The sequence below is a fragment of the Carlito syrichta genome, unplaced genomic scaffold, assembly GCF_000164805.1.
Source record: "Carlito syrichta isolate Samal-C Ts95f unplaced genomic scaffold, Tarsius_syrichta-2.0.1 Scaffold313978, whole genome shotgun sequence".
Lineage (NCBI taxonomy): Eukaryota > Metazoa > Chordata > Mammalia > Primates > Tarsiidae > Carlito > Carlito syrichta.
In genome coordinates, this window is record NW_007258074.1 from 804,569 (window position 1) to 824,270 (window position 19,702).

Genomic DNA, 19,702 nt, shown 5'->3' on the forward strand with positions numbered 1-19,702 from the left:
AGAGACTCCAACTAAAAAAAAAAAAAAAAACAAAAAACCAAACACAGACACATTGTGATGCAGAAAGCACAATACAGTTTCTAAAATTGGGAAGCTCTGGAGACTTTTTACCTTCCCCCCAGTGGTGTTTCTCCCCACTCCTCCCACTTCCCAGGTGTGTGCTTGTCTCCTGTGGACCATATGAGCAGCATTGGCTAGATAAAAATACCGGGCCCCCTCTGTTAGTCTGCAAACACCATGCAGTGGTGTCTAGGGGTAGCCGTGACAGAGGCTTCTGATGTCCTGGGTCCCCCAGAAATTGTGCACAGGATATGGGCACATGTGCACTTCCCTGATAAGAAGACCACAGCCTCTATCAGATTCTCCAAGTCTGGGAGGGCCCAGCGGTGTTACCAACTGGCTCAGGTGACCTTCAGTGGCAGAGAAAACCCTAGAAGTCCAGGGTGTCTGACAGCTGAGCAGGGTGTCTGACAGCTGAACAGGGAGGCTTTGTCCAGCTGACAGGAAAGAAGCTGCTGATAGCTTGAGCTGCCACCACTTCCGGTCTCTCTTTTTGTAGAGAAGAGTGGGAAGTGAGGGACCCACAGCAACCTGGGGGCCCCCAGTTTTCTGTAGCCCTCTGGTTCCACACTGGGGTAACCACTTGTCTGGTGTCCTTAGACATGGGACTTTCAGTACTAAAGCTGGGAGCAGCCTCAGCGGTCAGCCCCAGCCACCCAGTCTTAGGCCCCCTGATGTGTGGACCATGAATTTCTTCCTCTCCCCTGAAAGCTGTTCTACTAGTGACCCATCCGGAAGCCGAGGGTGTGAGGCTGCCGCGCTGGCAGTTCCCTGCAGCTGCCTGTCGCTCATGAGCTGCCTGCACATCCTGCCTCGGCCTCTGCTGGCCTCAGTGGTGTTATCACCAGCACCAGCCCCTGCCCCAGACCAGACTCTCCCGCAAAGGAGGAGACATGGCCCGCATGTCCAGTAAACAGTCACCCTGTCACACCACTGGCTGGTGTGGGGCAGGTTGGCCACAGAGAAAGAGTGTCATGAGGAGTCTCACCCTCCTTCCCCACCCCAGGCCCCTCCCTGTGTAGGCAGCAAGCACTGTAGAGGCAGGTCTACGGGAGCCCAGGGGAGTGCAGATCAGTCCTGGGACAGTGTCTGGAGGACCCTGGCAGCCTGCTCAGGGGAGGGTCACCTGCCCTGTGAGCTGGCTTCAGGACCCTGGCAGCCCACCTGGGGGAGGGCTGACTGCCCCAGGCTGTGTTCACTTGGTGTGCTTGAGAGTGGAAGAGTGAGCCCACACTTTGTGTCTGGTTTTGTTCCCTGCAGACATCTCGGCCTTTGTGCAGCCAGCCTCACTCCCTGATGCCACTGACAGCACCCGGTAGGTATCCCTGTGCCACAGCACCTTCTCTTCCGCCACTCCCCACCCCTGCCTTTGAGTTCCTGGGCCTGCCGCTCTGGACGTGGCTGTGTGCCTGGGCCGGCCCGATGGGGAACTCCTTGGCTCCTTCACCCTCGGGCAATTGGCTCGGCAGAGGGTTTTATCTGCCCCATGAGTGTGTCAATATAGAGTGGGGTTGCATATGGAAGTGGAGTAGTCTTGTGACCCAGGAGTTGAACAAAGGGTACTCGGAGTTGGAGAAATCTACAAATAACTCCTGTTTATTGAGTCCTTTCTCTGTCGGTCTAGCCTGACCCTTAACTCTTATTCCCTCATCTGATCCTCAGCCTAGTGAAGTAGGTATCCTCCTTAATGTGCAGTCAGCTCAGAGAGGTTAAGAAATTCTATAAAGTCACACCGGAAGGAACAGAGACAGTTCTCAGATGCGAGGCTCTGTGTGTGCCCTGGACCCCTGCACTGCAGCATCGCATCTGAAAGGGGCCTTGGTGGTACTGGCCACCCTTCACCCCCACCACCCTCCAAGTTAGCATGGAGAAGGCCAAGGGTGGGGCTTGGTCCTCTACCTCCTGCCTGTTTCCATGGCATCCACACTGCCTTGGCCAGGTGTGGTCAGAGTAGGGGTCCAGGCCAGGTGGCCTTTTGTCCCAGGCCTCTCCCCAGAGCCCTGCCAGCTGAGCAGAGAGCGGCCCTCCTTCGGGATCCCTTTATAAGCCCTGCTTTACTCTTAGGCTTGACGACCACCCAAAAGCGGACGAGGTGGAGGTTCATGAGGCAGCGGTGAGTGAGCCCACAGACAGCCCTGTCTCCTGTCCCCGTCCCATCTCAGGCCATGCAGGGGTCGGGGAGGGAATGGTCAGGGCCAGCCCAGATGCCTCTGCTACAGAGATGCAGACAAATGTGCATGGCAGGGGAGGGTGATGAGGAATGCAATGAAATGAGCTTTCTTTTTCTTTTATGTTTTGAGGCTGATGAAAGTTATACACTCCTAATTCCCACAGTCCTCACTCTGAGCCCAGCGATCTGGGCTCAAGCTGAGAGACTGCAGTCAGGCCAGGATGGGCTTAGGCCTCTATGTGTCATCGCAGCTCGCAGGTGATTGCAGCCAGGGCCACGCACCACTGAGTGCCATCTGAGCCTGGATCCCTGGTTCACCATGGCTCAGAGAATGTTCATGGACAATTTACCCCTGTTCACAGGAGAGTCCGAAACTATGTTTAAACAAGAGCCAAGAAGGATGAACGTGTTAAATTTTTCTAGGTCAGGGGTGTTCATGCTCTTCCCTACATGACTAGATGTTGCTCAGAGGTGGGTCAGAGGCAGGCCCTCAGGGATCGCCTGGGCCAGCTGCTACCTTTTGTGGCTGAGGACTTTGTGGTCCTGTGATGCTGAAAGACCCACCTACTGTCCCTAGCACGCCAGTGCAGAGCCGCAGCTAGAGCCTGGGCTCCTGACCCCAGCCCTCCCTCTCTGACCCAGTTGGAGCTCCAGGAGAGGACAAAGGGTCTCCCGGGCCCAGATCCTCTGCCATCCCTATTCTGTTCTTTCTGCTATCCTCTCAGGCTGAGGAGCCGGAGGCCAGCAAGTCAGAGGCAGAAGACGACGAGGACGAGGTGGACGACCTGCCAAGCTCCCGCCGGCCCTGGCGGGGCCCTATCTCCCGCAAGGCCAGCCAAACCAGCGTGTACTTGCAGGAGTGGGACATCCCGTTTGAGCAGGTAGAGCTGGGCGAGCCCATCGGGCAGGGCCGCTGGGGCCGGGTACACCGCGGCCGCTGGCACGGCGAGGTGGCCATCCGCCTGCTGGAGATGGACGGCCACAACCAGGACCACTTGAAGCTGTTCAAGAAGGAGGTGATGAACTACCGGCAGACGCGGCACGAGAACGTGGTGCTCTTCATGGGGGCCTGCATGAACCCCCCGCACCTGGCTATCATCACAAGGTGAGCAGCCCTGGCCCTTGTGCTGGGACCCCTTGGTCTCCACCTTCCAGGTAGCCCTGTGGTTTGTGGGGGCACCAAGGAGGAAACCAAGAATAGGGTATAGGTTTTCCACTCCCAGAACCCCATTATGTTAGAAAATAGAGAAGAGGATGCCTTTTTTTTATAGCAACATGAGGTATACGTGAGGGTTAACTACATAAGTTGGCTGCGTGCAGGTGAAGTTTGGGCTTCACGCCCAAGAGGATGCCTTTCTAAGGGGAGAGGAACTCCACATGTCCTGTGGACAATACAGAGTGACAAAAGCAAATCTCCCTCCACCCCAGCTGGGCGCTTCAGCTGCTGAAAAGAGTTCCTAGCATTTCTCCCGCTAAAATGAAGAAGTAAACAAAACAAAACAAAAAATTATCAACAAAATAAAGTAAAATGAAGAAGTATGCTTGAACTGTTTACATTTTCCTTGGTGAAAAGACGCAGGAGAGGCTGTGCTGGTTCATGCCTTGCTTTTCCCAGCCATTGAGTCAACTTTATTCTTTTTAACCCCTGCATAGGATTCACATCACACAGTTGAGCCCTGTGACTTGCTGGTCAGTGTTTCACTACTGGGGTTTGGGCGGTGGGAGGGAAGCCCTCATTTGTGGCATCTGTCAATTTCTATGGTATAAATAACCTCACCATGGTCAATTTCAAACTACCATTGTGATATCTCTGAGAGTGGAATCAAGCTGGGGAGAGGCACACCACTGGGCTTGGGTTCTCTCGAGCCAATGCCTGGTGGTCCCACAATTTATTTAGGCAGCATCCTTTTGCTGGACACTTCTTTGCCATAATGAGCATCTTTGTTATGTGTCTAGATGAATTTCGATGAGTATGTCTTCAGGGCTCCATCAGAGGATGCATATGTCACATTTTTTGGTTTTGCTTTGTTCTTTTGAGTCAGGGTCTCACTCTGTTGCCTAGGCTGGAGAACAGTGGCACGCTCATAGCAATCATGGCTCGTAGCAGCCTAGACATCTTGGGCTCAGGTCTCGAGCAGTTCTGCCTCAGCCTCCCAAGTAGCTGTGACTACAATCCCCAAAATCTGGAATTTATTTATAAAAAATTGAGTATTTTTTTCTTATATGTTTAAACTTCAGTCACCTTCAAAGTACTCTCTGTTTATGCAAAACACCTATCAGGACACTTTTTCCGCTACTCAGAACAGTTTTTGAACTCATTGATTTCAAATGCCTTTTGGTGCTTCTGCTGTTTTTTGTTTCACCTCTTCTACATTGGCAAAACGTTTCCCTTTCAGGACTTTTTACATCCGGGAAGCAAAGAATTAGTTACTTGGGGTGAGATTTGATGAATAGGGAGGGGAGGGCACAGGGATCATGCCGGTTTTGGTCCAAAACTGCTAATACTCAGCACTGTGTGGGCAGGTGTGTTGTCTTGGTGGAAGAACCAGTCACCTGTTTGCCACAACTCAGGATGTTTCAATGCTGGGATCATAGGCATGAACCACCACATCCGGCAGGCCATGTGTCACATTTTGATGTATATTATTTGTTTCCACTTCAGAAAGTGCTCACCAGTTTACTTTCACCATCAGTGTACAGAAGTATTCATGTTTCCAAAACACCAGGGATGTGAAATGGAAACACTTTGTTTATGGCATTTCAGAAATTGTTGTTTACTTTAAAAATTAGGAAAAGCAATATGAAGTCATGAGAGAAATTTTGGAGTATATATAGAAATTTCAGGAAGAAACTAAAAATCACTTTAGCCCTATCAGCTAAGCGAACCTGCATTAATATTCTGGTGATGTTCCCTATAGTTGAACCTGCACCTTGAAAAAGCAAGCAAAACAAAACTTTCCCCTCAAACTATATCAATGAAGTAAAAATTAATTTCCATTTTGCTGATTTATCCGAGACATAAGTGACCTCCCACCAGAACTCCTGAGCAGTATATGAGATTACCAGGTTACCGCACCAAGTAGATAAAATTCTAGCCCAAAGCATGACACCTCGATGCCTTAGGGAGCCTTGTGTGGTAATGAGAGCTCTGCAGGTGGCCACTGACTATCCATCATCCTCCCCTCTCTCTCACCCATCCTTCCATCTTTCTCATCCTCCCCCCTCTCTCATCCACCCATCCTTTTCTCTCTCTCTCACCATCCCACCCATCCTTCTCTCTCTCAGCCATCAATCCATCCTTCCCTCCCTCTCTCTCGTTCACCCATCCCTCTCTCTTTTACCATTCTATTCATTCTTCTCTCTCTCTCTAATCGTCCACCCATCCTTCTCTCTCTCTCTGTCATATCCATTCTTCTCTCGCTCTCACTCATCCATCCAGTTCCACGAGGATTTGAGTGTGTTAAAGAGGATATGCATCGTGAATGGCAAAATATTCATTAACAAAAAAATGTAATGTGCTTTAGAAGGTGCTAAGGAAAATGGAACACAGAGAAGGAAACCAGCAACCATTATTCCATATGCCTCACCTGGTTCTCAAAGTCTCTGAGATGCCAAGAATCTTTTCCTAAAAACGAGTCCTTTCCTAAGATGGTGTAAGTCAGCTTCTCCCTGGAACAGGGGGGTGAACTTCACATTCTCTGTGTCCTTTCTTGCTCTGGGTTTAGGAGTTGCTACAGGTAGAGACCCCTGGACACAGGCTCCTTTTCCAGTAATAACTCTGACGCCCTGACGTCCACCCTGCCCTCCTTGCATGTTCCTTTAATGTAATAAAAGCCCTGTGATCAAAAAGTGATACCAATAGTTATGAGAATCTTGACAGCAAACCCCAGAGCCTGGTTATATTCAGAGGGCAGCTGCTCTGAATTACTGGGAACTTTGATGAGCTGGGTTTCCTGTTGTAGGCTGGGCTGGCACTGGGCCTCGGGGAGTGGGTGTGTATGTGCGAGTACATGCATGTTACCATGTGTTTTATGCACATTCAGGCCAGCCCCACGGGGATGGGCATCAGACTTGATTAGGAAAGCAGGTTCTAGCTGGGCTCGGTGGCTCAGCCTGTAATCCTGCGCCTTTGGGAGGCTGAGGTGAGTGAATTGCCTGAGCCCTCAGGTTCAAGACCCGCCTGGGTAACTTGGCGAGACCTCATCTCTACAATAAATCAAAATGAGCCCGGTGTGGTAGCACACGCCTGTAGTTCCAGCTACTTGGAAGGTTGAGGCGGAAGGATCGCCGGAGCCCAGCAGATAGAGGCTGCGGTGGCCGGGAGCGGCCACTCCGCTCCAGTCTGGGCGACAGAATGAGACTCCAACTCACAGAACAAAAAAAAAAAAGGAAAGCAGGTTCTCTGGCCTACAGTCGAAGAGTGGAAAGCATCCTCAGAGGTGGATGGGCAGGTGCAATTTTCCCCACAGGCTCTGAGGGGTAGGCTGTACCCACGCCAGGCCTCTGACTGCTCCCTGCCACTCTCCACAGCTTCTGCAAGGGGCGAACGTTGCACTCGTTTGTGAGGGACCCCAAGACGTCTCTGGACATCAACAAGACGAGGCAGATTGCTCAGGAGATCATCAAGGTAAAGGGTGTCTGGCCTCTGGGGGGCAGTGGTGCCTGCTGGTTCCAGGGCTCTTGGTTGTTCCTCCCATTCTGTCAGCTCTTGCCATGGCGGTTTGGGGCTGCTGCGTCTCTCCCTCTCGCTCGGGCTCCTCAAAGGAGCCTTCCCCTGAGGTCTCCTTCCCTCTGTCCCTTCTCATTCACTCAATTAACCTGGATGGAATTGACTAGGGAGGAACTTGGCAGGCTTTGAAGACCATTTGAATCCTGTTCACACCAGCTGTGTGACCTTGGGCAAGTGGTTTGGCCTCTCTGAGCCTCAGCGTCCTCCCCTATGGAATGCCACTGTAACCTCCCTCACTGGATTGGTGCAAGGGTAAAATGCAGTCATCTGTGGAGTGTTTGACCCAGGGCCTGGCACTTCCTGCAAGTCTGCTAGGATGGCAGGGATGAAGAGCAGGGTTTTACTTCTGGGGGCACAGAAGGACCCATGCTTTCTGCCTTAAAGTTTTTTTCCATGTGGGTGAACTAACAAATTAAACTTTTGAGACCAAAGCCACATGCAAGTTTCTTTTCCTTTTCCTTTTTTTTTTTTTGAGTTGGACTCTCACTCTGTCACCCAGGCTGGAGGGCAGTGGCACACTCCTGGCCACCGCAGCCTCGACCTGCTGGGCTTAGGCCATCATTCCGCCTCAGCCTTCCAAGTAGCCAAAGCTACAGGTGCACGCTACCAAACCCAGCTAATTTTTAAAAAAATTTATTTATTGTAGGGATGAGGTCTCACCATGTTGCCCAGGCTGGTCTTGAACCTGCAGGCTCAGACAATCCTCTCGCCTCAGCCTCGCAAAGTTCTGGGATTATAGGCTTGAGCCACTGCACCCGGCCACGTCCAGGTTTCATAAGGACAGGGCCCAGGCTCAACTTGGGGAGTTTTTTTCCTTTTGCTTCTCATTTTTAAGAGTAATTAAATAAAAATAAAAGAAAAGCTCAATTGTTGCTGATACAGCAAACAGGCCCAAATAAGAACTAGAATACTAGCGGGCGGCGCTCCCTCTTGTGTTTAGGAATTGAATTGAAAGCTCTCTCACTGCTGCCACCAAGCTTCCCCCTTTTGTCCTTCCTCCTCCTGCCTTTTTTTCTTCTCTCCCTCCTTCCCTCTCTCCCCCCATCCATTTTGTGTGCGCGCGTGTGCTTGTGTGTGTGTGCGTGTGTGTGTGTGTGTGTGTGTGTGTGTGTGTGTGAGAGAGAGAGAGAGAGATTAGAAAGGAAAAGGTAGCAATCCCAAGTGCCGTTTATACACAGACCAAGGTGTCTGCGTGACTCACCTAACGAACTCCGCTTTTGAGGAGCAGAACCAGGATGTCACACCTGTGCCTTCCCTTGCAGTCTGTCGGGTTTCAGAGGGGTGGAGGGAGCTGCAGGATGTCACACCAGCTTCATGACCTCCCCCCAAGCCTGCTGGGCTCTGCTCCCTGTCTTCCCAGTCTGTCCTCCTCCCTCAGACTCTCCCCCTTCCTACTGTCAGAACACTGTGGAGTTGGTGTCTGACTGCTGATTGGCTGAGTGAGGGTGAGTGAGCCTTCTGGAATATACCAGGGTGAAGGAGAAAGGTTGCTGAAAGGTTTTGGAGCTGCAGAGCTGAAAACTACCTCTCTGCTGGCCTGTTTGGTTTTTGTCCCATCCCCTTTCCCTTTTGCTGAGAACTTCTGAGCCACTTCCTTTATGCACTTAGCTCTGATGCTTTGAGGGTCAAAATAAATAAAAGGGGGCCAGCATGGCAGCTAATGCCTGTAATCCCACATGTTGAGAGGCTGAGGTAGGAGGGTCGCTTGAGGCCAGGAGTTTCTAGACCAACCTGAGCAGCAAAGGGAGACCCCTTCTCTATAAACACAAAAATAAATAAAATTAACTTTTAAAATGGGCCTGACCTTTGTTAGAGGATTTGCAACTTTGGAGCTTCTGTGCTTTACATCTTGTCTCTTTAAACTGACCATCTCAGACTGTGAGACCTATTTCATAAACAAGACTCAGAGTGGTACAACGACTTGTACTCAGTCACACAGCTGGTGTCTGTTGAACCCAAGGTAGATCTCTGGCTTTCTCTGGCTACTGGAGAAGACTTGTGTCTTGTTTTGGGAATGGGCAGGTGTTTTCAGAGGATTATCTTGCATTCAGGATGGAGTTTTGGGCAGGAGCACATTCCTCTCCCTAGAGGTGTCTCCAGTAGACCTGAGGGAGGTAACCTCCACGGCCCAGGTCCTCTGCCTCTCTCAGAGGACAGGCTGCTTTGTTCAAGTTCTTCTCCGATGCTCCACTGATGCTGTGCTCCTGCTGGGGCTGGGATCTGTCTGGCTCTGCCTCACGGCTCGTTCTTCCCATTTCCTGAACAAGAATTGTTTTCCCTGGATGTCACTTCTCCACCCCTCCCCTTCACAGCCATGGAGATCACTCACATGTGTGAGGCATCCAGCATGGCAGGTGGATTTGCATCTGCTTCCTTCTGAGCTAGCAGGGACCTGTTCCCAAGGGCATTGAGGTACACAGGAGTCCTGGGTTCAGTGTTTGAAGATGGCTTTGACCTTGGATGAGATCCTTCCTATGTCAGGTCACCCGTATTCCATGTACCTGGTCCTTCATTGTCCAATCCAAAGAGACTCTTGGTTAGAAGTCACCTACTGCTGCCCTTTCACTTGACACATGAGAAAACTGAGACTCAGAGAGGTTGAATGTTGAGTTCAGGGCCTTACAGTGAGTTAGAATCAGCTGAGATAGAACTCAAACCCTGGATTTTGTCTTAGTTCAGGGCACATTCTACTACAGTGCACCTGTTGGGGCTGCCCAAATTTGGCATCCTCTGGAAATGCCTCCCTTTTCCCCTACTCGATCCCTAACTCTGTCTGAAGGCAGAGACCAGTTGTGCAGATCCCGATCGAGACTCCAACTCATTTGGGCCCTTTGTGGCTTGACACAGATGTGTCACTGCTTTTTTTTTTTTTTTTTTTTTTTTTTTTTTAGCTTAATGTATTTTAATAGCAAACAGAAACAGCACAGAAGAAAGACATTATTAAAAACATGTACTTGCAGGTAGGACACCTCAGAAAAGTGTAGTGAATGGATGGAATCTACTGTATGATAAAAATGCTATAAACACCATTTAGTTGCCATCAATAAGAAGTTTTTTTTAAAAAAATCCAAATGCCGGTGTCCAGAAAAATTTAACAAGTTTATTTATCATTATGATAAAGCCGAACCACTGAAAATTGTTCACTGAAACATTTTGACTTGCATTAATGCTTTACATCCCTGCTTTTATTTTAAAAATTCACACACAAATGAAAATGGAAAACCTGCCAATACATTGATTTCTGTCCCCTGTTTTTCCACTCGCAATCATATACTTAGGTACCTTTTGACCTCACAGGGAGAAAAAAATCTAACGTTCAGAACTACCAATAACAGGAGGAAGATAATTTTTTTTTGAGAATGAAATGTTTCCCATCATAGTGGATTCAAGCACGTTCTCCACATATGCGGCACTCGCTGGATGTCTTTTGGCATAATTGTCACACATTTGACATGGATAGCACACAGGTTGGTGTCCTCAAAAAGACCAACCAGCCAGGCTCAGTGGCTCAGCCTGTAATGCCGCTCCTTTGGGAGGCTGAGGTGAGTGGATTGCCTGAGCCCGCGGGTTCGAGACCCGCCTGGGCAACTTGGCGAGCCCTCATCTCTACAATAAATAAAAAATTAGCCCAGCGTAGTAGCGCGTGCCTGTAGTTCCAGCTACTTGGAAGGCTGAGGCGGAAGCATCTCCAGAGCCCAGCAGGTCGAGGCTGCGGTGGCTGGGAACCACCACTGCACTCCAGTCTGGGCGACAGAGTAAGACTCCAACTCAAAAAAAAAAAAAAGACCAACCAGAAGGCCTCACTTGCCTCTTGCAGAACACCAATAGTTGCACTCTGGAATCACAGATCTGCTTTGAATTTCTCGCACCAGATGCTGGAAAGGAAGTTTGCGAATCAGAAGTTCAGTGGACTTCTGATAACATCTAATTTCACGGAGTACCACAGTACCAGGCCTGTAGCGATGAGGCTTCTTCACCTCTCCAGTAGAGGGCACACTCTTGCGAGTGACTTTTGTAGCCAGTAGCTTCCTGGGTGCTTTACTGCTGGTCGATTTGTGGGTCGTCTGTTTGGTACTAGCCATGGTACAGCGACCGCGTTACTTACCCCCCACCCCCTTTGGCTGGACCTCAGCAAGCTAGAGGCGGCGCTGGCATTGGAGAGTGATCCCAAACAGCTGTTCTTTATATGCTCCTTGACCCCCTGGCTCCTGGCCCATCACCCTGTCTATACCTCACACCTTATCCAAGGTTAATTTAAGCTGGTTATTTGGCAGTACGGCAGTGTTAAAAGAGCGGGGACTGGCCTGTGGTCAGCTCTCAGCTCTGCTACTTAACTGCTATGTGACTTTGGGGCAAGTGACTTTCCCTCTCTGAGCCTCAGTTTCTTCCTCTATAAAATAGGGCAATATATACTGTATAGAATTGTGAAAATCAAATCAGGGATTTGGGTAGTTCATCCAGCCTCTTGCCTGGCTAGGGCAGAAGTTCAGGCATCGGCACATACCTTCAGTCCCCCAATGTGAGGTTCATTGTCTTCCAGGGCATGGGGTATCTTCACGCTAAGGGCATCGTGCACAAAGATCTCAAATCTAAGAACGTCTTCTACGACAATGGCAAAGTGGTCATCACAGACTTTGGGCTGTTTGGTATCTCAGGCGTGGTGCGCGAGGGACGGTGAGTCACCTTGGGTATCTGGTGGACGGGAGGAGCTGGATGGTGCTGGTGCGCCCAAAGCCTGGACACTCTGGCTGTTTGTTGCTGAGGAACTACCCTCCCTGCAGGGGAGCCCAGGTTGTTCTCTGGTCCTCCCTTATGGATATGGTCCAGAAGGGGTTAGGGGCATGTTTCAATTCTCAGACTGACCCCATGGAGGCTGGGTCCCCCGCACTCACATCTGCCCTGGCTGCTCACCAACTGGGCAGGGAACCAGTTCCTGTCCCCATGATGAAGAAGTACAGCAGGTTTTATGTCCTCAAATGTTTAAGGGGTTAGGGTGGGGGGAAAGACTCCTCCCATGCGTCTGGGGGAGCCCCAGTAGGGGACTGGCAGTCAAGAAGCAGAGCCAGCCCTGGAGTGAGCGCACAGGCAAGTTGGCCTTCCTGGCTGGGGTGTACCCTCTCCTGACACCCTCAAGGCCAGCTCCCTGGCAGCTCCCATCCTGGGCTGCTTTCCCAGAGGTCTGTTCTAGCTCTTCTGCAACTTTCTATAAGGCACTGGTGCCCAGCAGGTGCAGGCTCAGCGTGTGGGGTCCAGGCGCTTTTGCTGAGCTGTACATGAGTGATCTGCTGGCCCCAGAGCACATATATACCAGGCAGACCTCTTGGCTGCCTGCTGAAAGGCCTGTGTCCTTGTCCTGTTTCTGGACCACCAGGCGTGAGAACCAGCTGAAGCTGTCACACGATTGGCTATGCTATCTGGCCCCTGAGATTGTGCGCGAGATGACCCCTGGCAAGGACGAGGACCGGCTTCCATTCTCCAAAGCTGCTGACGTCTATGCTTTTGGGTGAGTAGGCTCCCGGTGTTCAGAGGCTGTGTCCAAAGAGAGGGCCCTGGTAGCCATCAGGGCAAGGGGAGGTGTTCAAACCAGGCTTTGGGGTGAAAATAAACTTGACTTTGAGTCCTGCTCTACCACCTGTTGAGTGCATGACCTCATCCTTGACCTTCTGCTTCCCCACCTGCAAGATGAGAGGAACAATGGCTTGTCTCATGAGAATTAAGTGCTTGATGCTGGGCATCAGTCTCACCCGCTGACCCGTGGGATGCCCACCAGGGCTGCCCATCCCACTCCAGGGGAACTGGCTGTCCTGCCACCCAGGCTCTGGTACCTCACAGAGAGGTGGAGCTGACCAGTAGAAATAGAATGTGTGCCAGATATCAAATTCAATATTTTCTAGTAGCCACCTGAGAAAGGAAACAAGTGAGATCAGTTTCAGTTATACATTTTATTTAGCTCAATATATCCAAAATATTCTCATTTCGACATGTAATCACTATCCAAAAAACAATAAGGTGTATTCTACTGCTTTTTCCTGCTAAGTCTTCAAAACCTTGTGTGTGTCTCCTGCCAACAGCACACCTCCGTTCCACTGTCCACATATCAGTTGCTCAGTAGCCCTGCTGGGCGTGGCCCCACATTGGATGGTGGGGGTCTGATGGAAAAAGTCCCATCCCAATGAGTCACCCCACTGAAGTGAAGTAGTTTTATAGGGAGCCCACAGCTAGCTAGTGGTGGAGCTGGCTCCACGCTCAGGTTGGAATGACCAGTGATGCTCTGTGCAACCCAGGTCCTCTAGGACTGGGCGGGTGGTCAGAGTACCATCACAGCACCCCCAGAAAGCCCAGTGGGTGAGGAAGGCTGGAGAAGGGCGCTGATCCTCGGGCTCAGCTCTGGCCACAAAGCCCCTGGGCATGGCTGGGCAGAGTGGTCCAGGAGCTCACGCCCAGGCATGGGTCTCCACAGGACTGTTTGGTATGAGCTACAAGCAAGAGACTGGCCCTTGAAGAACCAAGCTGCAGAGGCCCTGATCTGGCAGATCGGAAGTGGGGAAGGAATGAAGCGTGTCCTGGCTTCTGTCAGCCTGGGGAAGGAAGTCAGCGTGAGTAGATACCTGCTCCAGGAGGGGGAGGTGGGACTGAGGGTGGGCAGGGGTGCCTGACATGGCTGCCCAAGAAGTAGGGCTATGAGGGGCTCGACCAGCCACAGGTGTCCAGCTGGAGACTAAAACAGCACGTACTGACCAAAGGCGGGGAAAGGACAGGGAAGCATGAAGGAGAAAGTGAAAGCCATCCATCCTTGCCCCACTGGAGCTGTGTTCATTTCCTTCCAGGCCTTTTTTTTTTTTTTAAGATAATGGTGTTAATGGATTTTTGAGATAAAAGCAGAGTAAAGCCCTATATATCATTTGCATGAAAAAAGACAATTTTTTGGAAAAATCACTGCTCAAAATACACATTGTGGGGTTGTGCTGTGGTAGCCAGTCTTTCTCCAGAATGTTTTTCTTGACTGTTAGAGAACAAGTCAAAGTTTCCATGGCAAACCTGTTTTCAAAATGCCAAATCTTAATTATAGTTGCTGACTTCTCATTTCTGAATGATTTCTCCTTAATGGTCTTCTTTGTAAGTTTTGTCAATCTGAGTAACAGAAAGAGGCTCTCAAAAGAAAAGATGTTTACTTGTAATGGAGTCTGCATGCTGTAGTAAACTACTTGTGTATTCGGGGACATAGAGGAAGACACAGGGCTTTAAAGGAAATGAAGGAGGATTGCATAAGTGTTTTGAAGTCATTATTCCTGGCTACAGAGATCAATAACAAGAGTGATGCCAGGCCGAGGTTGGACAGGCAGTTGCTGGGCAGATGTCCTCGTAGAAGTGTTTTTTGTATAAGGTTGTGACGTCCCTTGAGTACGGTTTTTACTGTCTTTTTGTTATCAAGCACCCAAGCATGAGAACCCTTCCTTCATGGCCTTCCTCAGTTCTATTTGTCAAGCTTTCCATAACATTCGTGACTCCATTTTATTCTGACAGCTTTCAACATTTCCCTGTTGTGGCACAGTGATAGATAAACCTCAGGGCTTGACATTTTCAGTACCATCAGTGACAATCATGTGTCCATGAATCAGACAGCAGTCTTGATGTTAGTAAGTAACTCTAATAGGCCCCTGGACAGCATAGCAATGGACATGTTCAGAGGGGCCACCCAGCCCTTGCCTAGGTTACAATCTAAGAGGCTGTGGGCTTCTTGCTGAGGTCATGAACGATCTTGGCAGGATCACTATCTGCAGGCTCTGGACAGGCACAGTGTGAATTCAGCCTCAGCTTCCTTGAGGATCTTAGCAGATTGCAGTATTTTTCTTAGCTGACCGGTGACAGGCAGCTGCAACATCTTCAAAGGCCTGTTCAAGAGGTTGTTATATTTTATCTGCTTTAGTCCACCGTAGAGCATGGCGTTGAAGAATGAGATGTTTGTACAGGTATGCTCTTTCCCGAGCAACACTGGAATTCCAGTTGGCAGCACAGACCACAGGCTCTTTGATCAGTCGATGCCATTTCATCTAGGCTTGAGGGGAGGGTGGTGGTGAGCTCCTCCCTGTTGCTCTCGGGTTTGTTCTTCTGGACCAAGATGCCACCTTCACCATGGCACGTCCTTGGGCACCTTAGGAAGTCACGGTGGGCTTGAGATACACAGGTTTTGAGCTCCTGGCTGTGGCTGCAGCCCCCTTGGCTGGGCTCTGGGGCAGCTCGGCTGGCAACTAAAGTAGCCACTGCCTTTTAGCCTTTTTAAAAAATATCTTAAACATACATAACATATAGCTGATTTTATAAATTGTGACTTTTCCACGTGGCATTTTATGATGCTCATGACCTCGAATCATCTAACAAGTCCTTAGTGTGAAGCCTGTCTACCCCTATGTCCTATGGCTGCCCCGTAACATGACTGCTTCTGTCCCTAGATGTTTAGGTGATTTTTCATTTTTACCCTTCTTTACAGTAAAGTTAGTGAGTACAACTTTGTGTAAACCAGAGTATGTATCTATGTTTCATCTAAAGGAAAAAATATTCTTAGTCAGTATCCCTCCTGACGACAACCTCTGTTCCCTTCCTGCACACGTAGCACATCAGAGCAGAGCATTGAGTGCTGTCTTCAGGGAGCTGAAGGCCTGGAGCAGTGCAGAGCTGATCAGAGGCTTGAGAGAGTTAGGGCTGTATACCGGCTACAAGTCAGAATCATCCAGGAGCTTTATAAAAATCCCAGAGTCAGGGCCTCCCCTGCAGAGGTGCCGATTTAATTGGCTTGGGATGGGGCTACAGTCATAGTTCATTTTTTTTTTAATGTTTCTACTTTTTTATTTTTTGAGTTAGGGTCTCACCCTGTCTCCTAGGCTAAAGTGCAGAGGCACAATCACAGCACACCACAGCCTCGACCTCCTGGACTGAGGCAATTCTTCCACCTAGCCTCCTGAATAATTGGACTTACAGACACACACCATCACCATGCCCAGCTAATTTTTTTATTTTTATTTTATTTTATTTTTATTGACAAGGTCTCGCTCTGTTGCCCAGGCTAGAATTTATTTATTTATTTATTTTATTTTTGAGTTGGAGTCTCACTCTGTCACCCAGGCTGAAGGGCAATGGCACGTTCCTGGTCACTGCAGCCTCGACCAACAGGGCTCAGGTGATCCTTCTGCCTCAGCCTTCCAACTAGCTGGAACTACAGACACATGCCACCATTCCCGGCTAATTTTTTAATTTATTGTAGAGATGAAGTCTCACCAAGTTGCCCAGGCTGGTCTCAAACCCATAGGCTCGGGCAATCCTCTCACTCGGCCTCCCAAAGTGCTGGGATTATAAGCGTGAGCCACCATGCCCGGCCAGACTTTTTTTATTTTTAAGTAAAACTCCTTGGATAATTCTAGAACACAGCCAGAGTTCTGAACTAATTGGAAAGATTTGTTTTAGCACAAGTGATGGGTGCTTTGAAGCCATTTTCCTGGAAGCTCCAGCAGCCGGGCTTGGTGGCTCAGCCTGTAATCCCGTGCCTTTGGGAGGCTGAGGTGAGTGGATTGCCTGAGCCCGCAGGTTCGAGACCCACCTGGGCAACTTGGCGAGACCTCATCTCTACAATAAATCAAAAAATTATTAGCCGGGTGTGGTAGCGCGCGCCTGTAGTTCCAGCTACTTGGAAGGCTGAGGTGGAAGGATCACCGGAGCCCAGCAGATCGAGGCTGGGGGACAGAGTGAGACTCCAACTCAAAAAAAAGAAAAACAGCCATCCTTCAATCTCCAGAGGCTTCTTGTTCCATCAGCTCTTCACTCCTGTCACCCTGCCCTTCCTGTTGCACAGCTTTGGTCAGCTTTCCTGTTACTCATTTATTGTTGAGGTTGAGTTCGTGTTGCCATGGTTAAAGCTAACATGCCCCATCTATAGGTTGAGGCTAAAAGTGGGAAAGCAATAAACAGTGTGTGTGCTATTATAAAAGACTATAAGTGCTGTTAGCCACTGGTCAGGGAGTTCGCTGGGATTCCGTTTTCTTCTTTGTAAGTCTGGCTCTTCCACTTACTCAAAGGCTCACAACTTGGTTGGCTTCCCATTTGGACCATGACTTTCTTGGCAGTTTTGGCTTTTTCCTGTAGTTTTTAATTGCTTTTTTTTTTCTTGTTGAGAGAAGAAACAAACACCTTTATCATAATCCTGTAATCTTCTAACTCCTTCTTCATACTGTGTATTGAATGGAGTCTGTTTCATTCTTTTCAGAGCCCACTGATTTCTTCTCATTGGAATCAGCGGGGTTTGGGGCCTGCTGCACAGCTACTACCCTTCTGTTTTCTCTTCATTCACTCCTGGATCAGGTGCACTATTCCTTGCATCTCACATCTTCCTCTCTTCTTATTTACTACAGCAAACTGAGAGTGAAACCTAAAGAAACTGCCTTCCAATGGATGAATGGGAGATCATCTGTGACTCCTCACATGCCTAAAAAATGTCTGATTTTGTCCTCACACTAGGAGTAGAATTCTAGATTCACAAAATTTTTCTCTCAATACAAAGATTTTTGCCCTACTGTCTAGTAAGTGTCCAGTGCATTGCTGAGAAATCTGCTGTTGATCTGATTCTCAACATTTTACAGATCTCTGTCTTTTTCTTTCTGGAAACATCTAGGGTTTTCTCTTTGCTAGAGTGAAATTTCATAAAGTTATGGCTTAGGGTAGGATGTTTTCTTCTTCTTCTTCTTTTTTTTTGTGAGTTGTAGTCTCACTCAGTACCCCAGGCTGTAGTGTAGTGGCATGCTCACAGCCACCACAGCCACGACATGCTGGGCTCAGGTGATCCTTCCGCCTCAGCCTTCCAAGTAGCTAGAACTGAAGGCGTATGCCACCACACCTGATTAATTTTTTGATTTATTGTAGAGATGAGGTCTTGCCAAGTTGCCTAGGCTCCTCTCACCTCAGCCTCCCAAAGTGCTGGGATTATAGGCTTGAGCCGCCACACCCAGCTTGTTTTCTTCTTTTTTTAAAGTAAGTTTCCTCCATTGGTCCTTTTCAGCTGAAGACTCCTCCCTTTGAAAGTTTCTGGGAAGTTTTATTTTATTATTTATTTGATAAATTTCCTGTCTAGTGGTTTATTTTTCTCTTATGGAAATTCCTGTTAGGCAGAATTTGGTTCTTCTTAGTGAGCCTCCATATCTTTTGCTTTCTTTTCATATTTTTCATCCCTATCTAAACTTGGGTCCACAATCTGGGGGATTTCCTTGATCTTATCTCTGAGTACTTATGTTTTTGCTTCAAAAATTGTATTTTCAATTTCAGGCATTTCCTTGTTTGTTGATTTCTTTTTTATTGCACCCTGGTCTTGTTTTCTGGATAGAGTAGCTTCATCTCTCTCTCATTGCGTGCACACATGCACAAACTCATACATACACACACCCCATATCCTTCAGAGACAATGTTTGGGCCTGTTTGTCTTTTATGTCTTCTGGCTTTCCTAATATGACAGGTAGCCCCATGGGTCTGCTTGTACTCGAACAAAACCCTGAGCTGCCGAATCCGAGTATGGTGTGTACATTCTGCCGAGTGAGTAGGCCTGTTTCCTCACAGACAGGTCTCCTGAGCTGAAAGACTGAAGGGGTATGCCGTATGCGTGTGTGAATCCTGAGAGCAGGCAGCAAAATGCCACAGTGAGAAGGACTTAACTCTCAGGGCAATCAGGACAGCTGTTCTGCTGACTCTCAGCCACTGCTCCTGTATGTAGTCCTCTTGTCACTTCCGGCCTCCATTCTGGTAACACTCGTCCCCCACCTCCGCTGCAGCCCCACCCCACACGTAGTCTGAGCATCTGACGTTTCTCCTGTGAACATTGCGCCTTCCAGCTGCATCTCCTAAAAACCAACAACCCGGTTTCTGGTCCCTTTCCCATTACTGGTCTGCTCAACCAGCTACTCTTATTTTGGGGTGGGGATGGGTCTAAGAAGGAAGGAGGGGAGGCAGGCTCATGCATTTCATTTTGAGCTAGAAGCACCAGGGTCCTCCATAGTGGCATAGTGTTCAGGAGGCCAGCTAGGGGGTACTTGGAGAGCATTGAGGGGACCCTCTGCAGAGCGCCCTGCCATGCCCCTCCTCCCTCCCACTGACTCACACACCACTAAAGGCAGCTCCATTTGCAGGAAATCCTGTCTGCCTGCTGGGCCTTCGACCTGCAGGAGAGGCCCAGCTTCAGCCTGCTGATGGACATGCTGGAGAAGCTGCCCAAGCTGAACCGGCGGCTCTCCCACCCCGGGCACTTCTGGAAGTCAGCCGAGTAAGTACCCCTCCCTGAGCCAGAGCCTGACCCTGACAGCCAGGCCCCTGTGGCCTTGCCTGGGGTCTTAGAGGGCACCTTCTGCTCTTTCTACCCAACTCTTTGTTCTGGGGATACACAAAGCAGACTCTCCAGAGGTGGCTAGTCCCCTTGCTCAACGACACCCAAATGTTGTTTCCCACATTTATTTTGGAGACTCCCTTCGACAGCTGAGCTCCTCCAGTTCTCACCTTTGAAAAACTCCATATCGCCATGACCAGAGCAGCACTGACACCAGGCCCAGACGAGACCAGGACTAGAAGGTTCTGCCTAGGAACAGGCAGAGTGAGCCAGGCGGAAGTCAGAGAGACGTGGTGCTGAGCACCACCAAGATGAGCAGGGCCGATAGCACTTACAGTGGTGCCAGCTCAGACAGAGAGCTTCTCACATGAAAAGCCCCCCCACGAGG

At 49.5% G+C, this 19,702-nt stretch overlaps 1 protein-coding gene across 1 annotated transcript in view; it reads left to right on the forward strand.

Annotated features, from left to right (window-relative positions):
* The window catches only part of KSR1 (kinase suppressor of ras 1), a 162,437-nt gene extending 143,113 nt beyond the window's left edge, over positions 1-19,324 (forward strand). The window contains 8 exon segments of the mRNA XM_021718892.1: positions 1,321-1,375; positions 2,125-2,173; positions 2,956-3,335; positions 6,761-6,857; positions 11,500-11,633; positions 12,331-12,462; positions 13,420-13,555; positions 19,121-19,324. Coding sequence (XP_021574567.1) covers positions 1,321-1,375; positions 2,125-2,173; positions 2,956-3,335; positions 6,761-6,857; positions 11,500-11,633; positions 12,331-12,462; positions 13,420-13,555; positions 19,121-19,258 — 1,121 coding nt within the window. The 3' untranslated portion in view covers positions 19,259-19,324.
* Positions 19,325-19,702: the final 378 nt, after the last annotated feature.